General features: G+C 45.5%; 1 protein-coding gene across 2 annotated transcripts in view; it reads left to right on the top strand.

The window, feature by feature from the left end:
- The window catches only part of SDR16C5 (short chain dehydrogenase/reductase family 16C member 5), a 326,953-nt gene that overhangs the window by 180,840 nt on the left and 126,089 nt on the right, over window positions 1-20,024 (top strand). For both annotated transcript variants that reach the window (XM_069621073.1, XM_069621074.1), the window contains exon 4: window positions 3,560-3,659. In XM_069621073.1, coding sequence (XP_069477174.1) covers window positions 3,560-3,659 — 100 coding nt within the window. The remainder of the gene's footprint in view (window positions 1-3,559; window positions 3,660-20,024) is intronic.

The raw sequence follows: 20,024 nt of genomic DNA, 5'->3' as shown, positions 1-20,024 counted from the left end.
CAGTTACAGGTAAGTAACTTGTTCCATAAGTTACTTATACGCTTCTATTATTTACAGATGACGGAAATATCTGTATGTTGTTTATTTATAGTGTTGTTCAGATTTCAGGTGCACCAGGGCGAATGTCACGGGGCCACTCGGAACTTGGTAAAGGAACTGGGAAAAAGAGGCATGTATTACTACCTGCCAACCCTTAGTGCACTCCCAAGGGAATATAATCCCAAAAAGTATCAATGTTGCAGGCTCATGAGCTCTAGTGGAACATCTCACTGCTTGCGGTTCTAAATTTAGCTGAGAGTATCGATTTCTTTTTTCTAGGTTTTATAAGTTAGTTGGGTAAATAAGGTGGATAGGTGTATAATCGCTGTTTAACAGTTAGATTGCCAAGCAGTTATGTCTTCCTATTTCAATTAATTTCACAAAGTTTCACAATGTGTATATTGATTATTTGATGTAAGACAATACAACTTTAAGAAAAGTAAAAAGACTCCTCATGGGTTGTTTTAATCAAAAGATATATAAGATTTTTCTTTCAAAATCTATCAATCTATAATTTGTAAAATTTACGAAACCTTATTCCTAGATACACTCTATACACTCTAAACCATAAGATTCTTTTTTTGTATACATGAATTCACGAAATCCTTTTTGGGTAACAACAAAGAATGAAATCAAACAATTTTCCTGGTTAAAGTCACCAAACCAAAATAGTATCAAGTTTTGTAAATATGTTGCCAACGCGTTTCGGACTGTTGTGCAACTCACCGAGCAGCCAGGCATGTGGTCCGGCATGTCGCTCCATGTGACGGGGTAGCATGGAGTTGCGCAGTAGCATGGCATCATGTGTGGATCCAGGAAATCGGGCGCAGTAATGGGTGATGATCTTGCTGGAGTCACATACCATTTGCACATTGATGGAGTGGTATTGCTTGCGATTGCGGTACACCACCTCTATGCCATGGGGGACTACCAATTCCACATGGGTGCAGTCGATGGCACCAACACAATTGGATATGCCTGCCGGTGCATGGAAGCCTACTTTGGTTTTGGCTATCTCCTGGGCAGTCCGTGGTAGGGATATGTGGGTGCTTGCGTGCTTCAGGAGGGCATCCAGCACTTGGTTCAGCATGCGTGAGAATAGTGGTTGTAAAATGCCATGCAGCTGGCCCACTGTGTGTTGGTAGGTGCCTGTGGCCAGGAAGTGTAGCACAGACACCACCTTTAGTAGTGGGGGGTTGGCAGTGCGTATTTGTATGTGGCTGGCAATGTCGTTCTGTATCATGTCCACTATGGTGGTGATGGTGTCACGGTCCAACCGGTACAGGGTGTGGATCTGCTCAGGGGTTAGGTTGAATGGGCTGGGTCTGGTGCGAGGATTGGTGGCTGCCTACGAGGCGCTGGTGGCTGCGCTGGTGGTAATTGCTGGCCCTGTCTCGCCCTCCTTCTCCTCCTGCGTCTCCTATGTGCTGCCTGTTCTTGCTGCTGTAGTTGTTGTTGTTGCTGTTGTTGCTGTTGCTGTAGTTGTAGCAGTATAGGCATGTCCTCCTGCGCCATGATTGCAAATGCTAGTGGTAGCATTTTGGTGTAGGAAGGGGTGTGGTGTGTAGGTGTGCTCCTTTTGTACTGGGCCACTCTACATTGCCTACACCTGTGGGGGAGGGTTGTGGTGTGTGGGTGTGCTCAGTTCATACTGGCACAGCCTCCTTTGACTACACCTGTGGTGATTGTGTGCACCTGTGGCAGCTGCCTTGTATCTTGGTTGCTGTTTGCGGGTGGTTCGCGATGCCCGTTTTGCCGGCATCATGCAGCCCGTTATTACCGGGTTCACGATGCCGGTATTTGCATGTTTGCGTGGGTTGTAATTGGCACCTATTACCGGCATGCCAGTATTTCCTGCCCGAAGAGGCGCGTGTACGCGCCTATGCCGCTATTTACGGCACCGTAAATAATAGTGCCGTTAATACCGGGTTTGTGGGTCAGAATGCTACGGAACGTTAAATGATGGCGGTATTTACATACCGGCATCATTTTTCCCTTACCGGCATACCTCGTAATGAGGCCCATTGTGTATAGACGCTTTATAAATGTCATATATCATATCATATACCCCTCCAACTCTCACCCTCCAGCCTTGTGTCAGTCCATTATTCTCTGCATTCCTCCCTTCCCTTTATCCCTTGCTTCATCTCTACATCCATTGATTGACAACATTGAAATATCTCATTTGTGCGTTTTCTGGTGTCAGACCCATGTTGAACCACTGCTAGTGGAATAGAAACGATGTTAGTTGTTTTCTGAAAGAGGTGAGGGATCCTAGATTAAGAAATTTGGTGGGTAAGGCATTCTAAGCTTTAGAAGTCCAGACTGCAAAACGGCAACTTCCTTTAGAAGTCTAAACAATAGAGGTGGTAATAACAGTTGGAGAGCGCTTAAAAGTGGACGAGAAGAGATGCAACACCCGATCTACTACTCATGGGCTGAGAAGCCAGGTTGTTAAGGCATTTAACTGGTTAACTGGCTGGTTTGAATTGGATAATATAATTGCCTATGAGAAGGTGCAGCCAACGCTGAGCTTCTGTGATTAGATTCCCACCTGCCATGGCTGCCCATGAGCCTTGCAGCTATGTTCTGTACCCCCGCACAATCATGCCTCCTCTATCATTTCCTACCTTCATCCATCCCAACAGCCATCCCACAATGCCCCCATTCCTTCTTGCCTCCATCTGTCCATCCTCCCTCCCTTCCTCATTCTGTCTGATGTTTATTGCCATTCTACGAGTCTTTCAATGATAAAGACTATGGCTTTTTCAATGATCCGTTTGTACTGATGCTACATGTGTTGTCCATGCTGAATGCTAAGCTTCTTTCAGTATTAGTTTGTATCAGTGTTAAGTTTGTTGCAAGGCTACCTGTGCTTAAATGTTAGTGAGTTTCAATGCTACTACATGTGCTTCAAGCAATGGCAAGTTTCTTTCCCGTGCTAATGTTGCATTTACCTTTCTGGAGATTCCAAACAATGCTACTTTGTTTCTCTCCTTTCCCTTAATGTGTCATACTCTAGGCGTATTGCATTGGATCAAACATTCAGCGCAATTACAAATCTGCAGATACATTCTTTTAGTGGAAAAATGAGAATCGATGGATACTTTGGCATCTCAATTTTCAAACATGTTTCGGCATGAGTAACTAGAGGACCATGGTTATCTGGACCAAAAATCTTGATAATCGGAGTGGACCATTTTGAGATATGCGTCCCAAAAGCATGTTCTGAGGGAATATAGGAAACCCAAAGCAAACATTCCTTTGCTAACGGAACATGTTCATGAAAGCTGGCAAAAGTGTTCCTATTTGGCCAGATCAGTTGTATGCCAAATTTGATTTAAACTTCATAGTCAAGATCAAAAGTTAGAGAAAACCTTTTTTCATTTTCTTATGGAAAGGGTCATGTAACATGAACTATAGTGGCACCATTTTGTGACATGTATAATCATTACGAAACATGTGCAAAGTTACATCCAGGTATGGCAATAACCAATGTTCTAACATTTCTGTTTTACAGACTTGCAAAGCTTTTCTTCCAGCCATGATGGCCTCCAACCATGGACATGTGGTCAGCATTGCAAGTTCAGCTGGATTGATTGGTGTCAATGGGCTAGCAGGTTAGAATACTTTCACTCTGTATGAGTACACTTCAGGTATACTCTAGATTGCTGGTGTGATTTACTTTTTTAATGCTGCAATTTTTAGAAAAAAAATCAGTTTGTTATGGAGTTTACTGTTGACATTTTTACTGGTTTGAGCACTACCCTAACCGCCAAATTAACCAAAATGTTCACACCCCAAATACCCACTGGCATAAACTATGTTTACATTTTTGACTTGGGTAGACTGGATGCTATTGAAGAATTGGCATCCTCTTTCTCTATTTCTTTGGGGCCTACATTATTACTTAAAAATATGAGTATTCTCAAGAAATACAGTAGATGACATGTTGTTTAGGCTAACAGATGGCTAAGAAATGGTGTAGTATTTCAGAAAACATCTCTGTAGTAATTGCATAGAACAATTATGCTTGTTGTGAAAGTTGTCTTTAAAACTGTGCTTTCAAAATGTGATTTTTATAACGTATGTTATGTTTACTTAACTTCCGCAGTAGCCTCTTCTTTTTCCAAGCACATGATGTATATGATGCTGAGCAGGGATACAGAAATGGTACTTGCAAGCCATATGGTTCAACTTACAAGTGCCCCAGGGGAGTGCTAAAGAGCATTGGAGAAGAAGCCCATTAAGTGAGAGAGATCTGTCTCTCACCTACATATCTTGTTATTGCAACCCGATGGACAACTGAACCCACCTGCAAACCTAGATTAAGGGTCCTCTGGGTGAGCGGCATGAAGACTTGACAAGGTTCAGCATTTGGGATCCTTGAGAGCAGGGTCCAGATAGTGAGCCAGTCTCTGGATGAAGCACTCCACGTTGCGGGGCCTGTAGAGGGCCAGCAGCATTTTGAAGGCGCTCTGCATGTTCACAGCCAGTGCAAATGGTCCTGGAGAAGCACTCCCGGTATAGCCCAAGCAAAGAGAAAGTACGGGCTCCTGGGGAGCAGGTGTAGGGACCCGCTGAACGTGGCTTCCCGGATGTGTGCTTCACATCAGACAGAGGCACCAAGTGTGCGTATGGCATGCCTGGCTCTGTCAGGACCGTAGAAGGTGGGAGACGCTGCCACTGATGGTCATGGGACTGATTTCTGTACAGGCGACCTTCCCATGCTTTGGAAGCGTTGCTGTGCTGGCCTTGTGACCAGAGAATGTGAGAGATACTACTGCCAGTGATTGTGGGGCCATTTGCTGCTCAGACAACCTACCAGCATTATGACAGACTCGCTACACTGGCAAACACCTGCAAAGGACTAACGTCTTAAACATCATATCTCGGCTACAAAGCCCAGTCGGGGTGCATTCTCGCTGGTGTAATTGAATGCGGTCCGCTGCCCTGCTGCACAGATTTCAAATGTGCTACAATAGAAGACCCACAAGTCGACCTATGAGCTATACGCCATTTCTCTGCTACTGAGAACTGATGCAGCAGTAGTTTGCTGCTAAAATGGGTCTGCAGGTGCACTTAACTGGAGCAAGGATAATCTGTAGTAGACCCCTCATCCTAAACCAGCTTTGTTATGGTTCTGCATTTACATACCCGCTGGCGGGGTCAGTGTCCTGTGCCAAATTAAACATTCTTGGAGCTGCTATAGCGAAATTAGGGAACATCGGCAGATCAAGGCAAAGAGGTTCCTGTGTATGATGGCTGGAAAGTCTGTGTCAGCGAAAAAAGTGGCAAAACCTGATAACTATACAAGGAAAGGACATGAGGGTGCTGATTAGGGCAACAATGAGAGCGAGAAAGAGGTCTTGCCTCAAGATGTAACACATTGAGAAAAGCCCCTTCCCAGCATTCTACAACTGCAGCAGGGCATCTGCAACATAGATCAAAAAATGGATTCATTAACAGGTAAAGTAGAGTGTTTAAACTTTGAAGTGGAACAACTGTACCAGGATGACTGAGGCTGAGCACTGTATATCACAAGCAGAAGATGTGACTTACCGATTGGATATGCACCTCTCTGATCTCGAAAATCATCAAGGCAGAGAACGGAGAGTTAGAAAATAGTTATTGGCGGAACAAAGTCTGCATTTCTAGGGTTGCTGAAATCTACAGAAACTGGCCGAGATACCTTTTCTTGATAAAATGCTACCTGGCCTGTTGGGAACCACAGTATTCTCTATACCTCTTCAAATTGACAGGGCCCACATGTCTCTGGGCCTTCTTACTGTGCTTGAGATTCTACCACGACCAGTTATAGCCAGGATCTTCAACTATAGGGTTCAGGATCTTATTCCTCAAGCTGCAAAGGAGAAAGGAGGCCTCTTCTAGCAATCAGATATGCTCATGATTCTTACAGATTAGTCCATCTATATTGTCAGCCAGGAAAAACTTGACATAGTATGGAGGATGCCACGAGAACAACTAGTGCAATATGCAATGCTTTTTCCGGCCAAATTGAAATTATATAATGATAAAACCCACTTTTTCATATTCCTGGAGGACACTCTGCGGTTCATTAAAAACTGTTAAGAAATTTAGCCCTCACTGTTGGGTTCTTTGGGTCCCAGAGGTGTATTAGTATTTATTCTACATGTATTTTCTGCATGAAGCTAATGGGTTGCGTGTTGCTGGTACGGGGATGGGGCTGTAAGGCACAAGTTCATGACTGCAGTGTTACATTTTCACCATTCATTTAACGGTTTGGGTACCCAAGTGTTTTGAGTAAGATAACTATTCTTTAGTGTTCCTTAAGGACGAAGAAACATCTCTACATTTAACTACCCCATGTGCATTTGCCCTATTCTGTGATTTGGGATTTTTCATTTTTGGTTTTTGGGTACTGGGTTCTGGGTTTTAGACTGGTGGGTGGGGTAAGCTCCAGTGTGGGAGGAAGCGATGGGGAGGTTTATTTATTAGGGGTTTTGCTCACGTATGGTCATCAAGGATGACCTCATACTACCACAATGCTATATATGTATATGGGGAAGGAAACCATGCATGGTAAGGTATCCTTGTATCTGAGAACAGCTGGCAAAACATTATTGTATGCATCACAATGTCAACTTTGTTATCCTGGAATATCGGGAATGTAAATGATCCAATCGAAACTTGCAAGATCGTGACTTGTATGAAGCGTTGATAAAGGGCTCCTTCAGGAGACTTACCTTTCAAATGTGAAGCATGAGACACTTGCTAAGAATTGTGGGATTATTCATTGTGCAAGATACTGACTTCTCCGGTGGAGTTGTTATCCTTCTCCATCACAGAGTAAAATTCACAATCGGTTGGGTGCATAGTACACCCTTCTGGCAGATCTGTTATAGTTGTGGGAAAATTGAGCGGCTCCTCAGTGGTGTTAGCAGATATTTATGCTCTGAACATTGAAACACCTGGATGGGAATTCTTAGTGATTGGTAACTTTGTTGTCATCAATGATGACATCAATGGAAAATTATCAGCTAGATGGCCACATTTCTAATATTCTAAACCAATCACTGATTCTAATAACTAGTGGCATAAACACAATGGTGACGAAAGAGCATGCACTTTTTATTTTCCCACACACAATTATTTTCCCAGGATAGATCTGTGGCTACAAGATCGGGGATAACCAGGTTGCTTGTTTGACTGTCAAATTTTGCTGAGGACATTGTCTGATCATTTTCAGTTACGTTTGAAGCTGACTGTACCACTTTCCCCCCTGTATGCAATGTCCCTGACATTTCAAGTCATAATCACTAACCGATTTACTGTTTGTGCAAATGTTGGAGGAGGGAATTTTATTTGGCAAATTTCCTACACTTTCATCGGCAGCTATTTTTCCAACAGTTTATTTTTTTTTAAAGAAAATCTTTCGCAGAAAAAAACCCATCAAAGATTTTTTTGGGGTGGTTAAATATTGTTTGTTTGCTATTCCTGACCCCCCCACCCCCACCCTTTATATGCCCTTTTCCACCCCGCCTATATTTTCCGATGGGTTTTTTCATTGAAACATTTTCATTAAACCCATTGGAAAAAAATAGCCGTCAATGAAAACAATATCGGAGACCTTCAGCTATATATAGGCGGACTATCCATAGCCAAAGAGGTTTGAATCATAAAATTAATATGTAGTGAGTTGTCCACCATAGAGCTACATCTTAATATTGAAGTCTGACTACAAAAACTCTAGGGCTGAATCTATGACGGCACAGATTAGAGAATCTCTGGATACATTTCAAGAACTAGCAACCAGGGAATCCATTCTTTGATAGACAAATCATGGCTCCTGGCGGTGAGATCTGGATGGGCTCTTCATGAGCCATTCAGAGGGGTGAGACCGGTTTGTTACTCACTTCCCTGTCTGTTATTAATCAAGCATTTCTAGAGTATTATAAAAATCCTGTAGGCATTTGGTTCTGATAATGCTATACCCAAAAAGTATTCTTATATCGATTGTGTGCAGCTGGTATTCCTCTGAGATGAACATCGAGAATTGTTAAATGCTCCCATCACAACAGCCAGAATTTGCGAGGCAGTGATGAAGCTACTTTCGGGCAAACCCCCTGGCCCTGACAGAATCTTATTGACCTCTTAGCCCCTAAATTGTGTAACTTATACCAGGAAGCATTATTAGATGTGTGTCTATTTTATACTGCTTGGGAGGCTCTTATTTTCGTGGTCCCAAAGTCTAGCAAAGATAGTATAGACTGCAAATCGTACCAATCCTGGATAAGATGTTTGCAAAAATGTTGCCCACGTCTGCTACCATTATTGCCATATGTGGTCCTACCCAATCAGTCAGGGTGTATGCCTGGTAGATCGACTGCTTCAAATGTATGAAAATGTTTAGATGTGATCACTTGTGGACCCTCAAATCTATGCGGTGGCTGCATTATTAGATGCCAAGAAGGTGTTTGATTCCCTAAAGTGGAACTAGATGTTTACTGTATTGTCTCATGTGTGAGATTTTATTTGGTCTATTCTTGGTTCAATTAATATATATGGAGCCTATGCCCAGGGTCACATCACCCCTTTCAATTGGGTAGAGGAACTAGACCGCCAATCCTGTTTTCCCATATGATCGAACCTCTTGCTTCATACTTGGGGAATATCATGGCAATGGGGGTCTTTTTCTATATAATCAATCTGTTTTGCGCTCTCTATATGCGGACAACCTATATATTTTATATACAAAACCCTTCAGTTAACCTCCCACTGATTATGAATGAGATTAAGGAATTTGGATGCTTTTCTTGGTCGAACATTAATTGGAGTAACTGTGAAATGCTTCCTGTGAGTCAATACCTAACTGGGGAGGGGGTCAAGGTTGAGGGTCACCTGGGTTTCAGATGGTCACAGGAAGGCATTAGATATTTGGGTATTGTGATTGCTTGATCTACGTTTAAACTATATTCTATAAATTGTGTCCCTCTACTTTCAATGGTTGAAGGGAAGGTGAAGATATGGGTCAAACGTCTGTCCACTATCATGTATGGCACAGATTTCATTAATTAAAATGGTGCTTCTACCCAAATGTCTGTATGTGTTTACAAATGTTCAATTAGATTCCTGTATCCCTTCCTTAAGAAATTAGTCTTTATGCAACAAGTTTGGGGACTGAATACTGCTAGGATCAAATGGATACCTTGACTCTCCTGTACAGTGTTGGTGGTCTGGGTGTCCCGGACCGCTAAGTGTTTGCCTGGGTGGCAGTAGCCCAGCACTCTTCTCTGATATTCTTCCCCCTCACCCCACAAATCTGAATTCCAAATTAGAAGAATACCTAGCGCTCCCTAATGCTTTGGATGCTGTTCTTCTAGGCCTTCCTAGGGTGAGATCTCAGGAGTTGAACAGAGTGGACGCTACCTTTTGGCCTAGGTATGCATTGCATATTAGATTTAAACCGCCTGCTTCTTCTACCCCCATGGTTTTTCTCAATAGGATTCAAGCCCTGCCATTCACTCCTGATGAGGGTATCACTAAGACAGTTCTAAAGTTGGGCATTGCCCAGCTAGATGATTTTTATGAGAATTTTTGTTATCGCGTTCCTCAAATTTCAGGAAAGGGGAGATTCCTCCTATGTTGCTTTGTCACAGAATGCAAGGAATAATCGCTTCAAAAGTTCATGACTCACTATTACTGCCAGCAAAAAAGCTCCTTGTCTAGAATGTTAAGCCCTGCTTCAATAGTATTAAACATGTATAAAATAGTGTTGAATTGGAGGCACTATAGCTCCAGAACTGCTAAAAAAAGCCACTTGGAAAAAGACTTTTAATGCATGATAGGGAATGGTGTGTGGCAGCGAATATGCATCCATATCAAGAAAGTGCCCTTCAAATACCGATATTGCAGTTTAATTATTATACACCTGTTAAAGATTTGGACGTTTGATCCCTCTTCTACTAGGCTTCCCCAAAATGTAACGTCACTATGTCGACTTTGTCCATCTTTTCTGGACCTGTCCATCTTTTCTGGACCTGCCTGAAGATGCAGTCCTTTTGGACTCAAGTTACCCAGAAAGTGTATGAAATGACTGAACTAGATATATCCCCCGATTGAGTTAGTTTTTCTACTTGGTGTGCCTTTGGAAATTGGCAAATCCATGGCTCAGTTTGTTAATCTGGCTCTTCTACTGCAAGAGAGACAAACTGCAGTGACTTGGATGTGTCCCTCTGCACCTGCAATCGCTTCACGGATTTCCGAATTAACTTGGGCCAACAACTGTGACGAAATGTATATGAAAATTATCCTCCAATGTCTGGCCTGAAGGCAATCTGTTCCCCTCTCATACGTTATTTAAAGTCTTGGGAATTATAGTGGACTTGTGTGGTCACTTTAATAGAAATTGCATAATGTTCCTGTTTTGCATATTCTCACCTACATGTTGTTATTTAACAGTCCTCGCACCAGCTGTCTTTGGTGGTTTGTGTGCGATTTTTGCTTTGAGCGTAAAACTTGCCTAATTTGAGCGTAAAACTTGCCTAATTAGCTTAACTGTTTGCCTTTGCAAAATGACATCCAAATCAATGTTTGTTCTTGCTTATGCTAACCCTAATGTGTACTTAGTGTTTGCTGTTGTATTGGATTTCTCTAACTGAAACTGAAATAAAGGGAGTTTAAAAATAAAACCTAGAAGTGCATCCTGGAAGCTGCAGTTACTCAAAATATCTTACCCTAAGCTTCAGTGGCTCACACCTAATGGTTGATTTATACAACAAACATTATTTAATTTGTTCTGCTCTCCTAACCAGTGTCACACATTTGGCTTAATCTCAACAGAAACCAATCCAATCCAGTATTTGCCTACACATTTATCACATTCTGAATTTAGAAAATGTGAGCCTTTATTTAGAACAGATGATAGAATACTTTTTTTAAAATCAAATATTGTATTGGTTTTGCACACAAATTAAACATTACAACATCTTGAGGGGATTGACTTAAAGGTTCTTCAATCCCGTCATTCATCGTCAAACATACCATAAATAAAAACATAAACACAAAAGGGGTGTCATGAAAGCAGAGATAAGCGACAGTGTCATATGTTGCCACAGTGTGTCCTTATACGGTTATTCGACATCTTCAATGTCGGACTGGGTGGGCAGGTATGAGGCATGTTGGCAACCTTCCTCCCATTTCTGCCAGATTTTGTTTGCCTTTTCTGGGCAGCCTCTGACGGTGTATGTTCCATTGCTGCAGTTATGTCGATGTCAGTGGCCCATTGTTCGAAGCTGGGTATCGTTTCTGATCCCCATAATTGCGCTATGTTCCGCTTGATTATCGCTGTGGTGGTTGACAGAAATAGTCTTTCATACCGTTACAGTTCGATCTCATCCTCCACCCCCAGCAACAATAACTTTGATTCCCTGGGGATTGTTTTGCCTAAGGTCCTCGACAGTTTGTCGCAGCATGCTTGCCAGTATTGTTTAATGCGATTGCACTCCCATAGCGTATGAAATAAGGTGCCCTCTTCGCGTTTGCTGCGCAGGCAGTGTGGGTCCGATGCCCTGCCCCAGTGGAAGAGTCACCCTTGGGGAATATATCCTATGGAGGATTTTGAGTTGGATGAGTCCAAGTCTGGAGGATATGGCTATCTCCCGTGGGTACATCAGGGCAGTCATCCAGTCTTCGGCCTGAATTTCTCCCACGTCTCGCTCCCACTTTGCTTTCAGGCTCGCCAGTTCGGGTGTTGCGAAGGAGGTGATAGCACTGTACATAACTGAGGTGACCTTATGTTTAATTTGTTCAGGGATTATGTTGCGTTCCATGGGAGTGTACTCGGGCATATTGCTTACAGCAGGGAGGTGGGTTTGCAGTGCATGTTTGAGTTGGGTGTAGTGATATCGTTCTGTAGGTGGGAGGGTGAAGCGAGATGCCAGCTCCTCGAATCGGATCAGTTCTCCTTCTTGTATTACATCTCCAATTTTTGTTATCCCCTGCATCTTCCAATTGGGCCACTTGGGAAGTTTGTTTAGTTCTGGAAGGTTCCTATTGTTCCATAGCAGTTGTATAGGTGTTAGTTTGTTCTCCCATCCCATGTATTTGTGTGTTTCTGCCCAGATTTGTGACATGTGCGATATCATAGATGGGGGAGTCGCATGGTTTAACTTGCGGTATAGGTGTTCCAGGGGGGATCTGGTGGAGTCGCCCGTGGCTATCGCTCTGATATGTAGTAGTGATACGTCTCCATGTAACCAGTCGTTCACGACTGCCATTTGGCTGGCCCAATAATATGTTTGTAGTCTGGGCAGTCCAATGCCTCCCTCCCAAATCCATCTTTGGAGTGTTGCAAGTTGTATTCGCGGGTGGCCTCCGCCCCACAGCAGTTTCCGAAGGACGCAATCAATTTTCTGGAATTCGCACCCTGGGATGTGCAGTGGGGCGTTCTGCAGTATGTATAAGAAGCGCGGGAGGGCCATCATCTTGAAGAGGTCTGCCCTGCCCAGCAGAGTGAGTGGCAGTGAGCTCCAGTGTTGAACGTCCTCTGTGAATCGTGTCGTGATCGGGTACAGGTTTATAGATGTATAATATTTTAGGTCTTTCGTGATTTGTATGCCTAGGTATCGGAATTGTTTCAGTTGTATGTGGTAGGGACAATTTGTTGGTATTACTTTGTTTACTTTCCCCATTGGAAACAGTATGGACTTAGTCCAATTGACTCGTAGGCCACTGAAGACTCCATATCTCTCTAGCAGGTGTGTTACAACAGGGCAATAGTTAATCGGGTCTTTCAGATATATTAGCAGGTCGTCTGCGTACAGTGAAACTTTGTCCTCCCAGTTGTCCGCCCAGCGGAAGCCACTCCAGGTCTCGGTGTCACGCAGCAGTATCGCGAGGGGTTCGATCACTATGGCGAAGATCATGGCTGATAAGGGGCAGCCCTGCCTTGTTCCCTTTCCTAATGCAAAGGAGTCTGGGTGCCAGCCGTTGACCCTCGTTACTGCCGTCGGGAGTCTATAGAGGAGCCTGACCCATCTCATAAATTGGCGACCAACACCCATGCGATACATTATCTCCCAGATCGCTTCCCAGTGCACTGAGTCAAATGCCTTCTCAAAGTCCATGGCCAACAGTGCCTTAGGGCCGCAGAGGTCGTCGGCTCTTTCCAGGGCCGAATGCAGTCTATATATGTTCATACGGGTCGACCTCTGCTGCATAAAGCTGCACTGATCTGGGTGGATGAGCGACGAAATGACCCCCTGTAATCGGTCAGCTAGTACTTTCGCCAGAATCTTAGTTTCACTATTTATGAGGGAGATAGGCCTGTAGGAGCTACATTTGTCAGGGAGTTTACCTTCTTTGGGTATTAGCCACTATGGTGGCTTCCACTAGGTTAGGTGGTAGAAGGCCTTGGTCGCGAGCATTTTGGAACATACTCAACATGTGCGGGGCTAGCTCTCCTACACCTATCATCTTTGACAGTTCCACAGGCAGGCCGTTCGGCCCCAGTGTCTTCCCTGATTGGAGTCCCGAGATAGCTGCTGCTACCTCCTCTTCAGTAATCTCCTTTTCAAGGAGGTTTCCGTCGTCAGTTTTTAGGGGGGGGGATGGTAATTTCCCCTAGGATTAAGTTATCATTGGAGGAATCGGGTGCCTTATATAGATCAGCGTAGTAGGCAGCAAAGCCCTCAGCTATTTCCTGATCTGAGACCAAGGGGTCCAAGCCCCCTAGGCTGAGCTGCCTGACTTGTTTATGCCCCTCGTCTCTTCGTTCTAGCCAGGTTAGCATTTTGCTAGCCTTCTCTCCCGTTTCATACTCTCTGGTGCTTGTCTAGCGCTGTCCATGGCTATGTTTTGGAGCCGCTTCTGTGCGAGCAGTAAAGCTTGTTGTGTTTCGGGTTGGTCTCGGGTCAGGTGAGCTTCCTCCGCATTCCGCACCTGCCTTTCGGCTTCATGCATCGTGGAGAGGTGTTACTTTTTATGGGTGGTAGTCCATGAAATAATGTCCCCCCTCAGCACTGTCTTGTAAGCTTCCCATAGTGTTCCCGTGTTGTCGACTGTTCCCGTGTTTATTTCAAAGTATGTTTTTGTGACTGTCTGGATGCGTTCTTGTAATTCCGGGAAGCCTAGATAGTAGTTATGAAGTCGCCATCGGGGAGTTGGTGTGGGCCTGGAGGAATAGAGTTCTAGCACCATCGGGGAGTGATCTGAAATCCCTATGGGGAGCAGGGATGCTTTGCATACTTTATGTACATCCACTAGTGGAATGAAGAAAAAATCTATTCTTGATAGTGAGGCATGTACTGTAGTATTCCCTATCGCTTGGATGTAGGTCTCGCCAGGCGTCCCGCAGTCCCAGGGCGTCAACAAAAGTGGCTAGTTTGGTTCGGGGGTTGGGGTTTCTGCCGCGTAGGGGTGTGCGATCCATTTTTACATTCATGACTTCGTTGAAGTCACCTCCTATGATGAGAATGTCTGACGTGTCACTGGTGATCAGAGGTGAAACGTCCGCAAGCAGTGGTGCTAACAGGGTTGGGGGTGCATAGATTGACAGCATTGTGATGGATTGTGTTGTAATGTGTATCTGAGGTGAGGTGGTGACATCACTGTTACATGGAATGTGGTGATGTCAGAGTGAGTGGAGTGTTGGGATGTGGGGTTCTGTGTTTTACAGTTGAGTTATGCTGGCTTGAGGGGCACATGCCAATGTTGTTCCTGGCAACTATACTACAATAAACCTACTTGTAACTTACTTGCTGGTCCGGGTCCAGTTATACATACGTATCTGCCACTCGTGTCTTGGATGACGCTAGACAAGTGAAGGGGGAGTGTCTTCGGAACTAGTATAAGTGCTGTTACGCAGAATCCTGTGCAGTGCCCTTAGGGACCACTACACACAATTAAGACTACAGGTGGCAATACAAGTTTTACCTTTGGTACAAGCCTGTACTACTATGTCAGTGGTAGCAGTGGCGGAACAGCCAGTCTTATCTCAAGAGTATATGAGCAGTAGCAGAGATTACACAAAGGGACCACAATTACTGTGACTCAAGCAAACACTGACTAAAGGTTTCAGGTAGAAAAATATAAGTACATTTATTTTTAAACCATCGTTATAAACACAACACTTCTACTAAACATAAACAAAAACCACACGTTAAATATACTACAACTAACCAATTCACTTTGTACAGTATGTCTCAAGGTAAGTACCCTGTGTTTGAATGAACCGGTGTTGTCCACAAAACACGTTACCGCGAATATGATTGCAATCACTTTTTGACAGTTCGGTCTACTAACTAAACGCGTATCTGTGACATGAAATGCTACCGGGGCAAAAACACACTTAGCACCTGAGATACTTGGAGGGAGTTGGAGGCAAACATCACAGGCAATATTTTGGTTAGGCAGACAGAACCGAGAAACACTCATAGACTAGTTCAAAAGTCAAAGGGCTGGAGCCAGGGTCAAGTGACACCGGGGGCCAGTTGCCGAAGATCACACAGTCAGATAGTTCACGATTCAACATTGCCAAGAGTACCTTCGATATTGTCAATGTTCGGAAGCAAAAGTTATAAGAAGGAGGGAAGACAAGGACAAGCCTTGGAAATGAAGAAAAGTGGTTCACCCAGTTTCCTCAAGCAGAAAACAGTACCTTATTCCAATGATGCAGCTGGTGCCTTGGCAGTTGTTCCTGTTGGATTCCCACATACCCACGATTCCTGGAGCTTTGTCGTCTGAAGAGGGTCTGCACCACACAGGGATGAAGCCGGCAGCAGCGACAACGAATAAAAGGTGTGCTCCTAAAAAAAAAAAAACACAGGAGAGGCTCTTTAAATGGCTATCTGGACCACTACAGCTGTGGGCAGCTATTTCGACAAAAAAATAGGATCCTCTGGCTGTGGAAGACGAGCTGGTTAACCCCACCAGGCTCAAGGAAAGACACCGGACTGGATCTCCTCTTAGTCGTTGAAGGGCAGATAGCTCAGGACTGCAGCAGGGCTTCACCGGGACGGGGTAGTCGCAGCAGCCATCGTTCTCTTTGCTACTCTTCGGTTCCTTGTAGTCTCAGTGGCGACTCTCTGACTTCTAGCCCAAGAGACCTGCCTTTTATGCGAAAAACCCCCGTTCACACAGCCTGGCTGTCAATCACCCACCAGGGGGGTTGTCCAGCCCGGACAACTACCCTGGCCAATCATGACAAAGTGCGACTTGGTTTCCTAGGATAACCTGTGCAGGGGGTGACTATACCCCTCCCTCACATTCAGTCCACCTAGACACCCAGGCGCCTTGAGGAGGGCTTCTAGGTAGAAGCCCGCCAAAAGACAGTGAACAAAGTAGGCAAACCTAGTTTTCCGCGTAAAGTAAAACACAAGAAGGACTTTAACAAAAAGAAATGGCGAATAAACCCAACCGGATCCAAGAGAAAGACAATTTAGTCAAGCGGTTTTATTTTCGAGGCTAATATAATAGCCAATAACAATACCACGTTGATCTAATATAATCGCGGTAGAAAAGTTAGGGTAGATACCACTGCCACCAGCCATGTCTAAATGTTAAAAAGAGCGAAACAGTGCTCTAAGAGGTACAGATGAAAAGAGTTAAGAGTTAATCCTTCCAGTACTCCATGTAAGATGGGGTGTACTGGATCTGTGGTTAGTTTTGACTAAGTAAAGTTAATGGTAACTTTGCCCTTTTCTGGGGGATTGTAGTCGGCCTCAGAAATGGAGTTGGGGGAAGTCTCAAAGACAACCCTGTGCCACGGCAAAAGAAGGGGGCTACTGAAGTGGTGTACTCCAGAGCCCACAATCCCAAAAACAGGTAAAAACACATAGCAAAATACAAGTAATAGTGGTGAAAAGATCACCCTCTTACCAAGTGGAAAAGAAACAACTCCAGAGATCCAGCAAAGCTGCTGAGGTACTCACTAGGTAAGGGAAATTAGCCATGAAATGAGAATTCTCCCTAACAAGTGCACCACGCGATCCCATGGTGAATCCAGCCTGTATTGCTGTTCGATAGTTTGTGCGCTTGAAGAAATTACATGCCGTGCCCGACAAGTGTGTTTCAGTCAGGAATGCTACGTCTGGTTTGTGTCTGTTTAGAAATCGTGTTACCAGCCGTCTTTTGATGCTGCTACCCAGTCTATTGACATTTCATGTCATGAATCGAAGGGTTCTAGTGGTGGTGTTGTGTAATGCCATGGTGACCTAAAGTTGGTGTGTCACTTGTCCAGGCATGTCATGTAAGGTGAATCATGTCTTCCAGTTACTGCACTTATCTGTGTAAACATGAGGAGGTAAGGGAGGTGGTTATCTAGGATGCTGCCACCGCCGATACCTTGCTCTGTATTGCCGCTATGTCCTTTCCTCAGCTCGTGTGAGATTCCGTGCCTGTCTGACCCCTTATCAACAAAACTAACAAGACCCCATTGTACCCCCAACCCTATACTCCACCCAACCCGGAGCATCTGTCGCCCGAACAACAAATGGTAGTCGTCAACTAGACGATTTACATATACTATAACATTAACTTGTGCTGGTGCGTTTTGACACCTGCTGTAGTGGAACCTAGCAAAATGGGACTCCCCCAAGTCAGTTGTTCTTGGTGGTTGTGTCTTTCTCCTTCAAGGGGGAGATGGGGAGTGAAGAGGGGGGACTGGTCCCCGGTGGTCGGGCTGTGTTTACCTGATTATGGCGTAGTATGTCAGAGGCTCTGTCTCCTGTTGTCTACTGCTGTGTGTTAACAGAATCGTTTGAGTTTGTTGTCCGCCATCAATGTCTCTCGGTAGATCATGCATCAGTGCTTGAGGTGGTGGTTGCTGCTGTTCTGGTGGGGCTCTAGGTGTTCTGTTCCTGCCCCCTCGGGACGTTGACCAGTCTCCTTCAATGTGGTGTTCTGCCCATCACCACGCTTCCTTGGGGTCGGTGAAGTGTACTGTTGTTCCTTTGTGGTATATCTTCAGTTGGGCAGGGAAAAGCAGTCCGTATTTAACACCTTGCGTTTGTAATTGTCTTTTGAGCGGGTCAAATGATTGCCTGGCCTTTTGCACTTCCCCGTGTAGTCGGGGGGGGGGGGGGGAGGGTCAATCTTGGAGCCATTGAAAGTAATTGTCCCCTTGGCTCGTGCTCGTTGGAGCAATGCATCGCGGTCTCTATAGTTGAGGAATTTCGCTATGACAGTGCGTGGCGGGGCTCCAGGCACTGACCTACCCGTTGGCATGCGGTGTGCTCTTTCAATTGAGAAAAACTTGGAGAAGGCATCTGGTTCAAACAGATCTGTGAGACATTGTTCGAGGAAAAGTTCTATGCATGGGCCTTCTGTCTTTTCGGGTAGACCAATTATGCGTATGTTATTGCGTCTCCATCTCCCTTCACCCTCCTCCACTCTTTCTTCCAGCGTTTTCAGTTTGGTTGAGACGTTGTTGAGTTGTTGCCTTAGAATGAGTACACCTTCTTCGGCATCAGAGATTCGTTGTTTGGCCTCAACCGTGCGTGCCGCCAACTTTTGCAGGTCGTGGCGGAGGAGGGAGACGTCCATGCTTATCCCGTCCTTTTTTTGTTCCATGGACGAGCGGGTTTGCGCTATCGCAGCCATGATATCTTTCAGCGATGTTATGTATCCCATTTCGGTCGCCATAGGGGACGGGCCTTGGTGGTCGAAGGCTAAGGTTGCTGCTGTTGTATACTGGTCTATTTTATTTTGCGTGGACTGCTTCCTCGTTTTGTCTTTTCCCATAGTTGCTGCAAGTTTGTCTGGGCATTTTGGATGTGGATGTTGGATGTATCACTTGTAAGTGCGGTTCTAAGGTGCGGATGGTCCGAGTTCAAGCTGTTCGTGGTGCTATGGATTGTGTGGTCTCTGGCGTTTCAGATTCTCAGGAGTTTACCAGACGACGGAGGTCTCACTCCACGAGGTAAGTAAGTATTGGCGCAGTGGCGGCTGTCTGCAATTCCAGCGGGAGGTGGACACGTGAGTTTGATTGTGTGGTGGGTTCGGGCGCCGTCTCGTTTCGGTGCGAGGCCTGTGGACCCCTTCGCGGGTGATGTTTGCTAATGGTTGGTCTCTACTCCACCCTCAATTGTCCTTGGGGTCATAGGATCGCATCCATGTGGGCTAATACAGCCCGGTCCTGTCAGCAGTGCCAGTGTCCACACGTAGGGCGTGTTAGTTACCTTGCTCCGTTCCAATCTTTCCAGATCACATGAGCCACGTTCTACAGGTTCCAGATATATGAGGGGATACAATGGATATTACGGTCTTGAGTAGATGCGTTGTGGTTGTCTTAGCCCTGCTAGTTTCCTTTCTCGCGGCCTGTGCAGTTGTTATCAGGGGTCCATCCAGTCCCGGGGTACTGTTGCAGGCGTGGGCTGAGGGATATTGTTGTCGTGGGCTATTCCGGAACGATTGACTCTTTAGTCAGAGGCGGTTCTCACTTCTGGCTTTCTGCAGTTGTGGGGGAGTGTTGGACTGCCACGTTCTGCCGCCCGTATTCATCTAGAGTCCCCCTGTTTGTGCGACTTCGAGCGGGCCCCCCACCACGGGTCCATGTAAATGCGAGCTCAGGCTGGTGGCAGGGGGAGACAGAGGAAGCACTCACCGGGTCCGCTGGCTGTGCAGGTGGCTTCCCGTGTCCTTCGTCGTCTCCGGATGAAGCGGCGAGGCTTTCCGCTCACTGGCAGGCAGGTTGTGGGGTCTCCGGATGGTGAGGTTGCAGACCCTTTGTGGGCCTTCCGTGTTGTCTTTGCCCGGCGTTGCGAGCCACTGATTCGGGTGCCGGCGGTTCTTGGTCTTTGCTTCGCGCCTGGCTTTCCTCCCGTCTCTGCAGTTACTTTGGAGACACGGGTGGTTGGTAGGATGGTGCGTTTCGCTGGGGTTTCGGGCTATTTCACCCCACCTGCTGTATCCGTTGCCACTGGGGTCAGGTCTCGCAGTCTGGTGGCTCCCGAGTTACACTACACGCCTGTCGCGGCCATCTTGGGTACGCGGGCGCCTCCTCC

The sequence above is a fragment of the Ambystoma mexicanum genome, chromosome 5q (assembly GCF_040938575.1).
Source record: "Ambystoma mexicanum isolate Mex_15411 chromosome 5q, UKY_AmexF1_1, whole genome shotgun sequence".
Classification (NCBI taxonomy): Eukaryota; Metazoa; Chordata; class Amphibia; order Caudata; family Ambystomatidae; genus Ambystoma; species Ambystoma mexicanum.
The sequence above is the reverse complement of the archived record's forward strand: the minus strand, read 5'-3'. Positions and strand labels throughout refer to the sequence as shown.